General features: G+C 54.7%; 1 protein-coding gene across 1 annotated transcript; it reads right to left on the reverse strand.

Annotated features, from left to right (window-relative positions):
• Positions 1-1,036: 1,036 nt before the first annotated feature.
• CTDNEP1 (CTD nuclear envelope phosphatase 1) lies at positions 1,037-14,513 on the reverse strand. Its single transcript, XM_040415422.1, has 8 exons — positions 14,253-14,513; positions 8,246-8,312; positions 4,776-4,894; positions 4,637-4,708; positions 4,446-4,562; positions 3,512-3,623; positions 1,422-1,506; positions 1,037-1,348 (listed from the first exon to the last, which is right to left on the reverse strand). The coding sequence occupies exons 1-8, from the start codon at positions 14,352-14,354 to the stop codon at positions 1,288-1,290; spliced, it is 735 nt and encodes a 244-aa protein (XP_040271356.1). The 5' UTR covers positions 14,355-14,513; the 3' UTR covers positions 1,037-1,287.
• Between the last annotated feature and the right edge of the window lie 407 nt (positions 14,514-14,920).

Genomic DNA, 14,920 nt, shown 5'->3' on the forward strand with positions numbered 1-14,920 from the left:
CATGATGTCCTAGACATACTGAAGTCTGGTCAATGTTCCTTCCACCAATACCAGACAGGAACGACCATGCTAAGTGATGGCGCCCCCCCACTATGACACCTGGTGCTGGTCCTGTGCGTCTCCCCACTATACATGATGGCAGTAGGACTGGATCTGATGTCCTAGACCTACTGAAGTCTCGTCAATGTTTCTTCCACTAATACCAGACAGGAACGACCATGCTAAGTGATGGCGCCCCCCCACTATGACACCTGGTGCTGGTCCTGTGCGTCTCCTTACTATACATGATGGCAGTAGGACTGGATCTGATGTCCTAGACATACTGAAGTCTCGTCAATGTTCCTTCCACCAATACCAGACGGGAACGACCATGCTAGGTGATGGCGCCCCCCCACTATGACACCTGGTGCTGGTCCTGTGCATCTCCTCACTATACAGGATGGCAGTAGGACTGAATCCATGATGTCCTACCTAGACATACTGAAGTCTGGTCAATGTTCCTTCCACCAATACCAGACATATATACGACCATGCTAGGTGATGCCCCCCCCCCCATGACACCTGGTGCTGGTCCTGTGAAGTCTGGTCAATGTTCCTTCCACCAATACCAGACATATACGACCATGCTAGGTGACGGCGCCCCCCACTATGACACATGGTGCTGGTCCTGTGCGTCCAAGAGCCATTTTATCACGACATTAGCCTCGATGGATGCCTTAAACCTCCCCTACAGTGAAATAACACCACAGCCTGCAGCCACCACTAGGGGGAGCTCTCTGTATAAGTTGCATGCAATGAGTGTCCTCTACTGGCGGCTGCAGGCAGCCCAGCATTAGCTCATGTCTGTGCAGGGGATTTGGAGCTGATAATACGTGACCCTCAGGACACATTGCTCCCCTACAGGGCAGGGCCTGACACAGTTACTTACCGGAGGCCTACCTGCAGCGTCACCCCCTTACACCTCCCGCCCCCGGAGGATCCGTCACTTCCTGGGGGGGGGGCGAGGGCTCACACATCCACCACACAAGACTTCAAATAATTCTCTTTATACAAGAAAAGTCTACAATTAAAAACCAGACCCCTGGGTGTCCCCACATATGCACCAGCCCCTGAAAAAAAGGGGTGGAGGGGGTATTGAGTCTTTGTCATCACGCTCCCCCGCGTGTCCTAGAGGTAGAGAGGAGGGAGCTCTGCGGGGTCCGTCCTCATGACAGGGGTACAGTCTCTGTCTGCAGCTGTGGGGAGTAAGGCAGAGGGGGAGGCGATGAGGGACACAGGGGCTCAGCGTCACCACAGCCGGTGCTGGTGAAGATTACGACTCAGGACGGAGCGGACATCAGCGGTGAACCTGCCAGAGAGAGCGGAGTCACAGGCTGGCACACAGGAACACCCCTCCACCCACAACTCAGAGCGGCACCCACCTCAAGGCGTCCAGCATGGGCAGCAGGTTGAGAAGAGCCGTGTCACTGGGGTCACTGAACCAGGACTTGATCGGAATTGCATTGTCTGTAAGAGACACAAGCTCAGGACAGGCAGGAGCAGGCTCAGTGGTTATCACATGATAGAGCAGGCTCAGTGGTCATCACATGATAAGAGCAGGCTCAGTGGTCATCACATGATAGAGCAGGCTCAGTGGTCATCACATGATAGAGCAGGCTCAGTGGTCATCACATGATAGAGCAGGCTCAGTGGTCATCACATGATAGAGCAGGCTCAGTGGTCATCACATGATAAGAGCAGGCTCAGTGGTTATCACATGATAAGAGCAGGCTCAGTGGTCATCACATGATAAGAGCAGGCTCAGTGGTCATCACATGATAGAGCAGGCTCAGTGGTTATCACATGATAGAGCAGGCTCAGTGGTTATCACATGATAGAGCAGGCTCAGTGGTCATCAGTAAATAAGGTGAGATATCAGGGGCAGGCTCAGTGGTAAATAAGGTGAGATATCAGGGGTAGGTTCAGTGGTTATCAGTAAATAAGGTGAGATATCAGGGGCAGGTTCAGTGGTGATCAGTAAATAAGGTGAGATATCAGGGGCAGGTTCAGTGGTGATCAGTAAATAAGGTGAGATATCAGGGGCAGGTTCAGTGGTTATCAGTAAATAAGGTGAGATATCAGGAGCAGGCTCAGTGGTCATCAGTAAATAAGGTGAGATATCAGGGGCAGGCTCAGTGGTAAATAAGGTGAGATATCAGGGGTAGGTTCAGTGGTTATCAGTAAATAAGGTGAGATATCAGGGGCAGGTTCAGTGGTTATCAGTAAATAAGGTGAGATATCAGGAGCAGGCTCAGTGGTCATCAGTAAATAAGGTGAGATATCAGGAGCAGGCTCAGTGGTTATCAGTAAATAAGGTGAGATATCAGGGGCAGGTTCAGTGGTTATCAGTAAATAAGGTGAGATATCAGGGGCAGGTTCAGTGGTAAATAAGGTGAGATATCAGGGGCAGGCTCAGTGGTTATGAGTAAATAAGGTGAGATATCAGGGGCAGGCTCAGTGGTTATGAGTAAATAAGGTGAGATATCAGGGGTAGGCTCAGTGGTTATCAGTAAATAAGGTGAGATATCAGGGGCAGGTTCAGTGGTTATCAGTAAATAAGGTGAGATATCAGGGGCAGGTTCAGTGGTAAATAAGGTGAGATATCAGGGGCAGGCTCAGTGGTTATGAGTAAATAAGGTGAGATATCAGGGGCAGGCTCAGTGGTTATGAGTAAATAAGGTGAGATATCAGGGGTAGGCTCAGTGGTTATCAGTAAATAAGGTGAGATATCAGGGGTAGGCTCAGTGGTTATCAGTAAATAAGGTGAGATATCAGGGGTAGGCTCAGTGGTTATCAGTAAATAAGGTGAGATATCAGGGGTAGGCTCAGTGGTAAATAAGGTGAGATATCAGAGGCAGGTTCAGTGGTAAATAAGGTGAGATATCAGGGGTAGGCTCAGTGGTTATGAGTAAATAAGGTGAGATATCAGGGGTAGGCTCAGTGGTAAATAAGGTGAGATATCAGAGGCAGGTTCAGTGGTTATCAGTAAATAAGGTGAGATATCAGGGGTAGGCTCAGTGGTTATCAGTAAATAAGGTGAGATATCAGGGGCAGGCTCAGTGGTTATCAGTAAATAAGGTGAGATATCAGGAGCAGGCTCAGTGGTTATCAGTAAATGAAGGGATATAACAGGAGCAGGCTCAGTGGTTATCAGTAAATGAAGGGATATAACAGGAGCAGGCTCAGTGGTTATCAGTAAATAAGGTGAGATATCAGGAGCAGGCTCAGTGGTTATCAGTAAATGAAGGGATATAACAGGAGCAGGCTCAGTGGTTATCAGTAAATGAAGGGATATAACATGGGCAGGCTCAGTGATAACCACTCAGCCCGCTACTGTCATGTGGCATGGTAATTAGTAAATGAGCTGAGATAACAGGAGCAGGCTCAGTGGTTATTGGTATAGCAGTGGAGATAGCAGCTGGCTTAGTGGTTAAAGGAGAGGATAAGTAAGCCCACACACTGGTCTCTGTACCTGGATGACTTCGATAGGCCCCCGGGGAGTTGTCCAGGATGACCACGCTGGACAGGTCGCTGTGGACTACAGAGAGATCCTTAATATAACTGCCGAGCTCCAGCGTGCAGTGCTGAGGAGAGACGAGATGTTACTGACCGCGTACAGACCGCCGCCCACAAGGGTTCATCACCGCCAGCATGGCGCCCACAGGGACATGGGCGTCAAGACCACTGACCATAAGAGCTTACCCTCTACAGAAGAGAGAGAGAGGACCTCACTGACCATAAGAGCTTACCCTCTACAGGAGAGAGAGAGGACCCCACTGACCATAAGAGCTTACCCTCTACAGGAGAGAGAGAGGACCCCACTGACCATAAGAGCTTACCCTCTACAGGAGAGAGAGAGGACCCCACTGACCATAAGAGCTTACACTCTACAGGAGAGAGAGAGGACCTCACTGACCATAAGAGCTTACCCTCTACAGGAGAGAGAGAGGACCCCACTGACCATAAGAGCTTACACTCTACAGGAGAGAGAGAGGACCTCACTGACCATAAGAGCTTACACTCTACAGGAGAGAGAGAGGACCTCACTGACCATAAGAGCTTACACTCTACAGGAGATAGAGAGGACCTCACTGACCATAAGAGCTTACACTCTACAGGAGAGAGAGGACCTCACTGACCATAAGAGCTTACACTCTACAGGAGAGAGAGGACCCACTGACCATAAGAGCTTACACTCTACAGGAGAGAGAGGACCTCACTGACCATAAGAGCTTACACTCTACAGGAGGGAGAGAGGACCCCACTGACCATAAGAGCTTACACTCTACAGGAGAGAGAGAGAGAGAGGACCTCACTGACCATAAGAGCTTACACTATAGGAGAGGAGCCCACTGATTAGAGGGGTGACTGATGTGTAGACGCGGGGGAGGGGTACCGTGGCTCACCTGCCGGTAGAAACGCCTCCTCAGGACGCCTCTATTGTTGTCCAGTTTGTCGGCCACGGCTGACCCATAGATCTCCATGCTGGCTGTGAAGACGACGAGCTCGTACCACTGACTGACCTGGCGGGGGGAGGACAATGTCATTAGCAGCGGGTGTGGTCAGCGCCATCTTGGGCCGACTGTTCCGTACTCACCACTTCCAGGAAGAAGTCAACGTGTGGCCGTTTATGTACAAAGAAGCGCACCGGGTGCTTATCTATAACCACCTACGGAGAAGAGGGAGGCGGGTGAGTGCCGAGCGGGGCCACATGGGGCAGCACACAACACACTCACCTTTAAAATAAAATCCGGGGGGGTCCCTGGACGGACCGTCGGCCGCAGGACTCCGTCATGATGAGAGTGGATCAACGTCTCATCCAAGTCCAGAACCAAGACCTTCCTCTTCACCTGGTCTGAAACACAGAGGCGTTCAACTCTACACTACAGGCCGACGGCGGGGCGCGCACTACAGGCCGACGGCGGGGAGCGGGCATGAAATATAGGACCTCACCAACACTACGGGAACATAGTAAACCCCTCCAACTGCATCTGTACGCACCAAAACACCACACACACCAGAACACAGCCTGCCCCCCCCCCACACACACACCAGAACACAGCCTGCACCCCCCCCCCACACACACCAGAACACAGCCTGCACCCCCCCCCCACACACACCAGAACACAGCCTGCACCCCCCCCCCACACACACCAGAACACAGCCTGCACCCCCCCCCCCACACACACACCAGAACACAGCCTGCACCCCCCCCCCACACACACCAGAACACAGCCTGCACCCCCCCCCCACACACACCAGAACACAGCCTGCACCCCCCACACACACACACCAGAACACAGCCTGCACCCCCCCACACACACACCAGAACACAGCCTGCACCCCCCCACACACACACCAGAACACAGCCTGCACCCCCCCACACACACACCAGAACACAGCCTGCACCCCCCCACACACACACCAGAACACAGCCTGCACCCCCCCACACACACACCAGAACACAGCCTGCACCCCCCCACACACACACCAGAACACAGCCTGCACCCCCCCACACACACACACCAGAACACAGCCTGCGCCCCCCCCACACACACACACCAGAACACAGCCTGCGCCCCCCCCACACACACACACCAGAACACAGCCTGCGCCCCCCCCACACACACACACCAGAACACAGCCTGCGCACACACACACACACACACCAGAACACAGCCTGCGCCCCCCCCCCACACACACACACCAGAACACAGCCTGCGCCCCCCCCACACACACACCAGAACACAGCCTGCACCCCCCCCCCCACACACACACCAGAACACAGCCTGCACCCCCCCCCCACACACACCAGAACACAGCCTGCACCCCCCACACACACACACCAGAACACAGCCTGCACCCCCCCACACACACACCAGAACACAGCCTGCCCCCCCCCACACACACACCAGAACACAGCCTGCACCCCCCCACACACACACCAGAACACAGCCTGCCCCCCCCCACACACACACACCAGAACACAGCCTGCACCCCCCCACACACACACCAGAACACAGCCTGCACCCCCCCACACACACACCAGAACACAGCCTGCACCCCCCCACACACACACACCAGAACACAGCCTGCGCCCCCCCCCACACACACACACCAGAACACAGCCTGCGCCCCCCCCACACACACACACCAGAACACAGCCTGCCCCCCCCCCACACACACACACCAGAACACAGCCTGCGCACACACACACACACACACCAGAACACAGCCTGCGCCCCCCCCCACACACACACACCAGAACACAGCCTGCGCCCCCCCCACACACACACACCAGAACACAGCCTGCGCCCCCCCCACACACACACACCAGAACACAGCCTGCGCCCCCCCCCACACACACACACCAGAACACAGCCTGCGCGCACACACACACACCAGAACACAGCCTGCGCACACACACACACACACACCAGAACACAGCCTGCGCCCCCCCCACACACACACACCAGAACACAGCCTGCGCACACACACACACACACACACACACCAGAACACAGCCTGCGCCCCCCCCACACACACACACCAGAACACAGCCTGCGCCCCCCCCACACACACACACCAGAACACAGCCTGCGCCCCCCCCACACACACACACCAGAACACAGCCTGCGCACACACACACACACACACACCAGAACACAGCCTGCACCCCACACACACACACACCAGAACACAGCCTGCGCCCCCCCCCACACACACACACCAGAACACAGCCTGCGCGCACACACACACACACACACACCAGAACACAGCCTGCGCGCACACACACACACCAGAACACAGCCTGCGCACACACACACACACACACCAGAACACAGCCTGCACCCCACACACACCAGAACACAGCCTGCGCACACACACACACCAGAACACAGCCTGCACCCCACACACACACACACACCAGAACACAGCCTGCGCACACACACACACACACACCAGAACACAGCCTGCACCCCCCCACACACACACCAGAACACAACCTGCACACACACACACACACACCAGAACACAGCCTGCACCCCCCCACACACACACCAGAACACAGCCTGCACCCCCCCACACACACACACCAGAACACAGCCTGCGCACACACACACACACACACCAGAACACAGCCTGCACCCCCCCACACACACACCAGAACACAGCCTGCACCCCCCCACACACACACACCAGAACACAGCCTACGCACACACACACACACACACCAGAACACAGCCTGCGCACACACACACACACCAGAACACAGCCTGCGCACACACACACACACACACACCAGAACACAGCCTGCACCCCACACACACCAGAACACAGCCTGCGCACACACACACACCAGAACACAGCCTGCGCACACACACACACCAGAACACAGCCTGCACCCCACACACACACACACCCCAGAACACAGCCTGCGCACACACACACACACCCCAGAACACAGCCTGCCCCCCCCACACACACACCCCAGAACACAGCCTGCCCCCCCCACACACACACCCCAGAACACAGCCTGCCCCCCCCACACACACACCCCAGAACACAGCCTGCCCCCCCCACACACACACCCCAGAACACAGCCTGCCCCCCCCACACACACACCCCAGAACACAGCCTGCCCCCCCCACACACACCCCAGAACACAGCCTGCCCCCCCCACACACACCCCAGAACACAGCCTGCCCCCCCCCACACACACCCCAGAACACAGCCTGCCCCCCCCCACACACACCAGAACACAGCCTGCACCCCCCACACACACCCCCCAGAACACAGCCTGCCCCCCCCACACACACCCCAGAACACAGCCTGCCCCCCCCACACACACACCCCAGAACACAGCCTGCCCCCCCCACACACACACCCCAGAACACAGCCTGCCCCCCCCACACACACACCCCAGAACACAGCCTGCCCCCCCCACACACACACCCCAGAACACAGCCCGCCCCCCCCACACACACACACACCAGAACACAGCCTGCGCACACACACACACACACACACACACCAGAACACAGCCTGCGCGCACACACACCAGAACACAGCCTGCGCGCGCGCACACACACACACACACACACCCCAGAACACAGCCTGCATATACTGCCACACAAGCACCCAGCTTGAATACACCCTGTACAATATGACCATAAAGGATAATGATTGAGTATTTATGACTTACTGAGGCGGTTCCGGGAGGCAGGGGACAGGGGGAGGACGTCATATCTGACAGTCTGATACTGGATAACCTGGGGGATATGAAACAGCAAATGAGAAAAAAAGTAAATATCCTTTTAAAGAAAAACCCCAGCGTCATAGTCACCACCACACGTTATCTGTATAATACCTGGTATATATCACCCCCCCCCGTCCTGTACATTATCTGTATAATACCTGATATATATATCACCCCCCCGTCCTGTACATTATCTGTATAATACCTGATATATATATCACCCCCCCGTCCTGTACATTATCTGTATAATACCTGATATATATATCACCCCCCCCGTCCTGTACATTATCTGTATAATACCTGATATATATATATAACCCCCCCGTCCTGTACATTATCTGAAAATACCCGATATATATATATAACCCCCCTGTCCTGTACATTATCTGTATAATACCTGATATATATATCACCCCCCTGTCCTGTACATTATCTGTATAATACCTGATATATATATCACCCCCCCGTCCTGTACATTATCTGTATAATACCTGATATATATCACCCCCCCCGTCCTGTACATTATCTGTATAATACCTGATATATATATCACCCCCCCGTCCTGTACATTATCTGTATAATACCTGATATATATATATATCACCCCCCCGTCCTGTACATTATCTGTATAATACCTGATATATATATCACCCCCCGTCCTGTACATTATCTGTATAATACCTGATATATATATCACCCCCCTGTCCTGTACATTATCTGTATAATACCCGATATATATATCACCCCCCCGTCCTGTACATTATCTGTATAATACCCGATATATATATCACCCCCCCGTCCTGTACATTATCTGTATAATACCTGGTATATATCACCCCCCCGTCCTGTACATTATCTGTATAATACCCGATATATATCACCCCCCGTCCTGTATAATATACCATGGACCATAACGCAATGCTATGACGGAATGCATAATGGAAACGAGACGGATCCGTTTTGCAGCCCATAGACTTCTAATATGACGGAATGAATAACGGAATGTATCCAAAGACATTGTTATAGAATTGCGTTATGGATTCCGTTACCACGGACCATAACACAATTCACCTTTTACAAACGAAGTGTGAAGGAGTGTAATAAGAGGAAATTCCCTCATCTCTAGTCAATACCCTCAGTGCTGTCCCAGGAAAAGACTTAGAGATGTGAGGGTGAGATACTGGATATCCCCCATGTACACGGCCGGGCTGATACTATATTACAGTCAGGTCCATAAATATTGGGACACGGACACAATCCTAACATTTTTGGCTCTATACACCACCACAATGGATGTGAGATGAGACGGACAAGATGTGCTTTACCTGCAGACTGTCAGCTGTAATCTGAGGGGATTTACATCCAAATCCGGTGAACGGTGCAGGAATTACAGCAGTTTGCATGTACAGGGCTCCAGACTAGACAATACCCAGTAGCCGTCGGCTCCCGAACTGAAAAATTTAGGAGCCAAATTAAATTTGTCGCCAAATCGAAACCGAATCAAAATTTTAGTATCATGACAACACTATGCCGATCAGATCGCCGTAGGGTTGTTTCAATATTCAAAATTTTGATTCGCTTTCGTCACCATAAAAAAGTATTGCGATACTCAATACCGCGCGGAAAAACCCCCCAAAAAAGTCGCGTGCATTTAGTATTTTATGAAACGCTCGCCCCATAATAGAACAGTCCGATCCTATTTTTTGGGGGGACAAGGTGACTAAAAGATGGCGAATGCTCACCGCATAGGAGATATTTTTTAATAATTTAATAGTTTGGACTTTTCGGACGCAGCGCTGTGTAATATGTTTATTTATTTATTGTTTATATATTTTATATGTAAAATTGGGAAAGAGGGGATTTAAACTTAATATTTTGGGGCACTTTCACACTAGCGGTTTTCTTTTCCGGCGCTGAGTTCCGTCACAGGGGCTCAATACCGGAAGAGAACGGATCAGGCATCTCCCCCTGCATTCTGACTGGAGAGCGATCTGTTCAGGACACATCAGGACGTCTTCAGTTCAGTCATTTTGACTTTTCCAGACGGAGATAATACTGCAGCATGCTACGGTTTTATCTCCGGCGAAAAAAACTGAAGACTTGCCGGAATGCCGGATCCCATAGGAATGTATTAGTGCCGGATCCGTCCTTCCGGTCTGCGTAAAAAGATACAAGACGGATCCGTCTGTACGCATGACAAGCGGAGCGATGGATTCGTTCTCGCAATGCATTTGTGAGATGGATCCGGATGCGTCTCACAAATGCTTTCAGTCACATCCAGATCGGCGGATCCGGCGGCAGTTCTGACGACGGAACTGCCGCAAGTGTGAAAGTAGCCTTAGGCCCCTTTCAGACGAGCGTGACGGATTAGGTCCGGATGCGTTCAGTGAACTCGCACTATTTTGCAAGCAAGTTCAGTCGGTTTTGTTTGAGATTTCGTTCAGTTGTTCAGTTCTTTCCTCGCGGGTGCAATGCGTTTTGATGCGTTTTTCACGCGCGTGATAAAAAACTGAAGGTTTACAAACAACATCTCTTAGCAACCATCAGTGGAAAACGCATCGTACTTGCTTGCGTTTTTCATGCAGCCCCATTCACTTCTATGGGGCCAGGGCTGCGTGAAAAACGCAGAATATAGAACATGCTGCGATTTTCATGCAACGCAGAACTGATGCGAGAAAAACAACGCTTGTGTACACAGAGCCATAGAAATGAATGGGTCCGGATTCAGTACGGGCGCAATGCGTTCACCTCACACATCGCACCCGCGCGGAAAACTCGCTCGTGTGAAAGGGGCCTTTAGTGCTTGTGTTTTTTTTCTTACCCTAACCCTTGTCCTATTCACCCTTAGGCCCCTTTCACATGGCGAGATTTCCGTGCGGGTGCAATGCCTGAGGTGAACGCATTGCACCCGCACTGAATCCGGACACATTCACTTCTATGGGGCTGTTCACATGAGCGGTGATTTTCACCCATCACTTGTGTGTTACGTGAAAATCGCAGCAAGCTCTGTTGTGCGTTTATCACGTAACGCAGGCCCCATAGAAGTTAATGGGGCTTCGTGAAAATCGCAAGCAAGTGCGGATGCGGTGCGATTTTCACGCATGGTTGCTAGGTGACAGTCTATTCACCGTGTTATTTTCCCTTATAACAACATGGTTATAAGGGAAAGTAATAGCATTCTGAATACAGACGGCTTAGTAGGTGGTCAATTGAGGTTGTAGTTATTGATGATGTGACTGCTGACAAAAGCAGCAGGATGGATTCTGAAGGGTTTCGGGCAATATTATCTGCTCATATTCAGCCAAATGCCTCAGAACTCATCGGACGGCTCTTCACAGGGCAGATGGACAATGACCCAAAGCATACTGCAAAAGCAACCAAAGAGTTTAAGGGAAAGAAGTGGAATGTTCTGCAATGGCCGAGTCAATCCCCGGACCTGAATCCGATTGAGCATTTCACTTGCTGAAGACAAAACTGAAGGGAAAATGTCCCCAGAACAAGCAGGAGCTGAAGACAGTTGCAGTAGAGGCCTGGCAGAGCATCACCAGGGATGAGACCAGCGTCTGGGGATGTCTATGCGTTCCAGACTTCAGGCTGTAATTGACTGAAAAGGATTTGCAACCAAGTATTAAAAAGTGAAAGTTTGATTTATGATTATTATTCTGTCCCATTACTTCTGGTCCCTTAACAAGTGGGAGGCACATATGTAACTGCTGTAATTCCTGCACCGTTCACCTGATCTGGATGTAAATACCTCAGATTACAGCTGACAGTCTGCAGGTAAAGCACATCTTGTCCGTTTCATCTCACATCCATTGTGGTGGTGTATAGAGCCAAAAATGTTACAATTGTGTCCATGTCCCAATATTTATGGACCTGACTGTCTGCACACACTACACCCCTATCTGTACACACACATATCTATTACATCTACCCCCCCCCCCCCCATGTATATGGTCGGGATGATGCTGTATATCCCACCTCTTCCCCCTAGTATACAGCCGGGCTATCCCTCCTCCTCCACATACGGCAGCCGGGCTGATACAATATAAATTATACGCCCCCCCCACATACTCAGCACACGGCCGGGCCCCCCCCACATACTCAGCACACGGCCCGGCCCCCCCCACATACTCAGCACACGGCCCGGCCCCCCCCACATACTCAGCACACGGCCCGGCCCCCCCCACATACTCAGCACACGGCCCGGCCCCCCCCACATACTCAGCACACGGCCCGGCCCCCCCCACATACTCAGCACACGGCCCGGCCCCCCCCACATACTCAGCACACGGCCCGGCCCCCCCCACATACTCAGCACACGGCCCGGCCCCCCCCACATACTCAGCACACGGCCCGGCCCCCCCCCCATACTCAGCACACGGCCCGGCCCCCCCCACATACTCAGCACACGGCCCGGCCCCCCCCACATACTCAGCACACGGCCCGGCCCCCCCCACATACTCAGCACACGGCCCGGCCCCCCCACATACTCAGCACACGGCCCGGCCCCCCCACATACTCAGCACACGGCCCGGCCCCCCCACATACTCAGCACACGGCCCGGCCCCCCCCACATACTCAGCACACGGCCCGGCCCCCCCCACATACTCAGCACACGGCCCGGCCCCCCCCACATACTCAGTACACGGCCCGGCCCCCCCATCCTCCGTATACGGACGGCCCCCCACATACTCAGTATACGGACGGCCCCCCACATACTCAGTACACGGCCGGCCCCCCCACATACTCAGTACACGGCCCGGCCCCCCCATCCTCCGTATACGGACGGCCCCCCCACATACTCCGTACACGGCCGGCCCCCCCACATACTCCGTACACGGCCGGCCCCCCCTTCAGTACACGGCCGGCCCCCCATACTCAGTACACGGCCGGCCCCCCCTTCAGTACACGGCCGGCCCCCCATACTCAGTACACGGCCGGTCCCCCATACTCCGTACACGGACGGCCCCCCATCCTCCGTATACGGACGGCCCCCCATCCTCCGTATACGGACGGCCCCCCATCCTCCGTATACGGACGGCCCCCCACATACTCAGTATACGGCCGCCCCCCCCCCCCATCCTCCGTATACGGACGGCCCCACACATACTCAGTACACGGCCCGGCCCCCCCACATACTCAGTACACGGCCGGCCCCCCCACATACTCAGTACACGGCCCGGCCCCCCCATCCTCCGTATACGGACGGCCCCCCATCCTCCGTATACGGACGGCCCCCCATCCTCCGTATACGGACGGCCCCCCACATACTCAGTATACGGCCGCCCCCCCCCATCCTCCGTATACGGACGGCCCCACACATACTCAGTACACGGCCCGGCCCCCCCACATACTCAGTACACGGCCCGGCCCCCCCACATACTCAGTACACGGCCGGCCCCCCCATCCTCCGTATACGGACGGCCCCCCACATACTCAGTACACGGCCGGCCCCCCATACTCAGTACACGGCCGGCCCCCCATCCTCCGTATACGGACGGCCCCACACATACTCAGTACACGGCCGGGCCCCCCACATACTCAGTACACGGCCAGGCCCCCCACATACTCAGTACACGGCCGGGCCCCCCACATACTCAGTACACGGCCGGGCCCCCCACATACTCAGTACACGGCCGGCCCCCCCATCCTCCGTATACGGACGGCCCCCCCACATACTCAGTACACGGCCGGCCCCCCACATACTCAGTACACGGCCGGCCCCCCCACATACTCAGTACACGGCCGGCCCCCACACATACTCAGTACACGGCCGGCCCCCCCACATACTCAGTACACGGCCGGGCCCCCCCACATACTCAGCACACGGCCGGCCCCCCCTTCTTCAGTACACGGCCGGCCCCCCATACTCAGTACACGGTCGGCCCCCCCACATACTCAGTACACGGCCGGCCCCCCATACTCAGTACACGGCCGGGCTGATACTCACGGTGCGGACCTGTCTCCTCAGCAGGTAGAGCAGGAAGCTCCACAGTTTGGCGGTGAACGCCAGGAAGCCTCGCAGACCGAGCAGCCCCGGAGTCCGCATCATCCCGGGCGAGCAGTAGGGGGTGTCCGGCTGGGGAGCGGTCGGGTAGGACAGAAGCGTCCAGCTCTCACATTCCGGCCACAGAACCGCCGCGGAGCTGTCTGACAGCCGCCATGGCTGAGCGCCCGCGTCACTTCCGCTCCGGAGGCGTCACCACTGCGCCTGCGTAAAAGCCGCCGCACGGTTGGTACAAACCATGCTCCGCAGCTCAGTAATGCGCATGCGTCCACACAAAGCGACTGCAGACAGGCTTCACAAAGTTCATTCTTATCACGCATGCGCCCTGCATGTCACATGACACCAGTACCCAGTATATAAAGAGTGCCCTGCAGCAGAGTAGGAGCACGAAGCGTGGGGGGCGAGAGGGGGCGAGAGGGGGCGAGAGGGGGCGAGAGGGGGCGAGAGGGGGCGAGAGAGCAGGAGACAGAGGGAGGGGGAGAGAGAGAGAGGGCAGGAGACAGAGAGAGGGCAGGAGACAGAGAGAGGGAGGACGGGAGAGAGAGAGGGGGAGGGAGAGAGGGGGAGGGAGAGAGGGTGGGAGAGAGGGGGAGGGAGAGAGGGTGGGAGAG

This window comes from Bufo bufo, chromosome 1 (assembly GCF_905171765.1).
Source record: "Bufo bufo chromosome 1, aBufBuf1.1, whole genome shotgun sequence".
NCBI lineage: Eukaryota > Metazoa > Chordata > Amphibia > Anura > Bufonidae > Bufo > Bufo bufo.

Coding starts and splice junctions, on each gene's coding strand:
- CTDNEP1 (XM_040415422.1), bottom strand. CDS start 14,354: ATGATGCGGACTCCGGGGCTGCTCGGTCTGCGAGGCTTCCTGGCGTTC. Junction 1,507..3,511: donor GGCCTATCGAAGTCATCCAG/GTACAGAGACCA, acceptor TGTCTCTTACAG/ACAATGCAATTCCGATCAAG. Junction 1,349..1,421: donor CCCATGCTGGACGCCTTGAG/GTGGGTGCCGCT, acceptor TCTCTCTGGCAG/GTTCACCGCTGATGTCCGCT.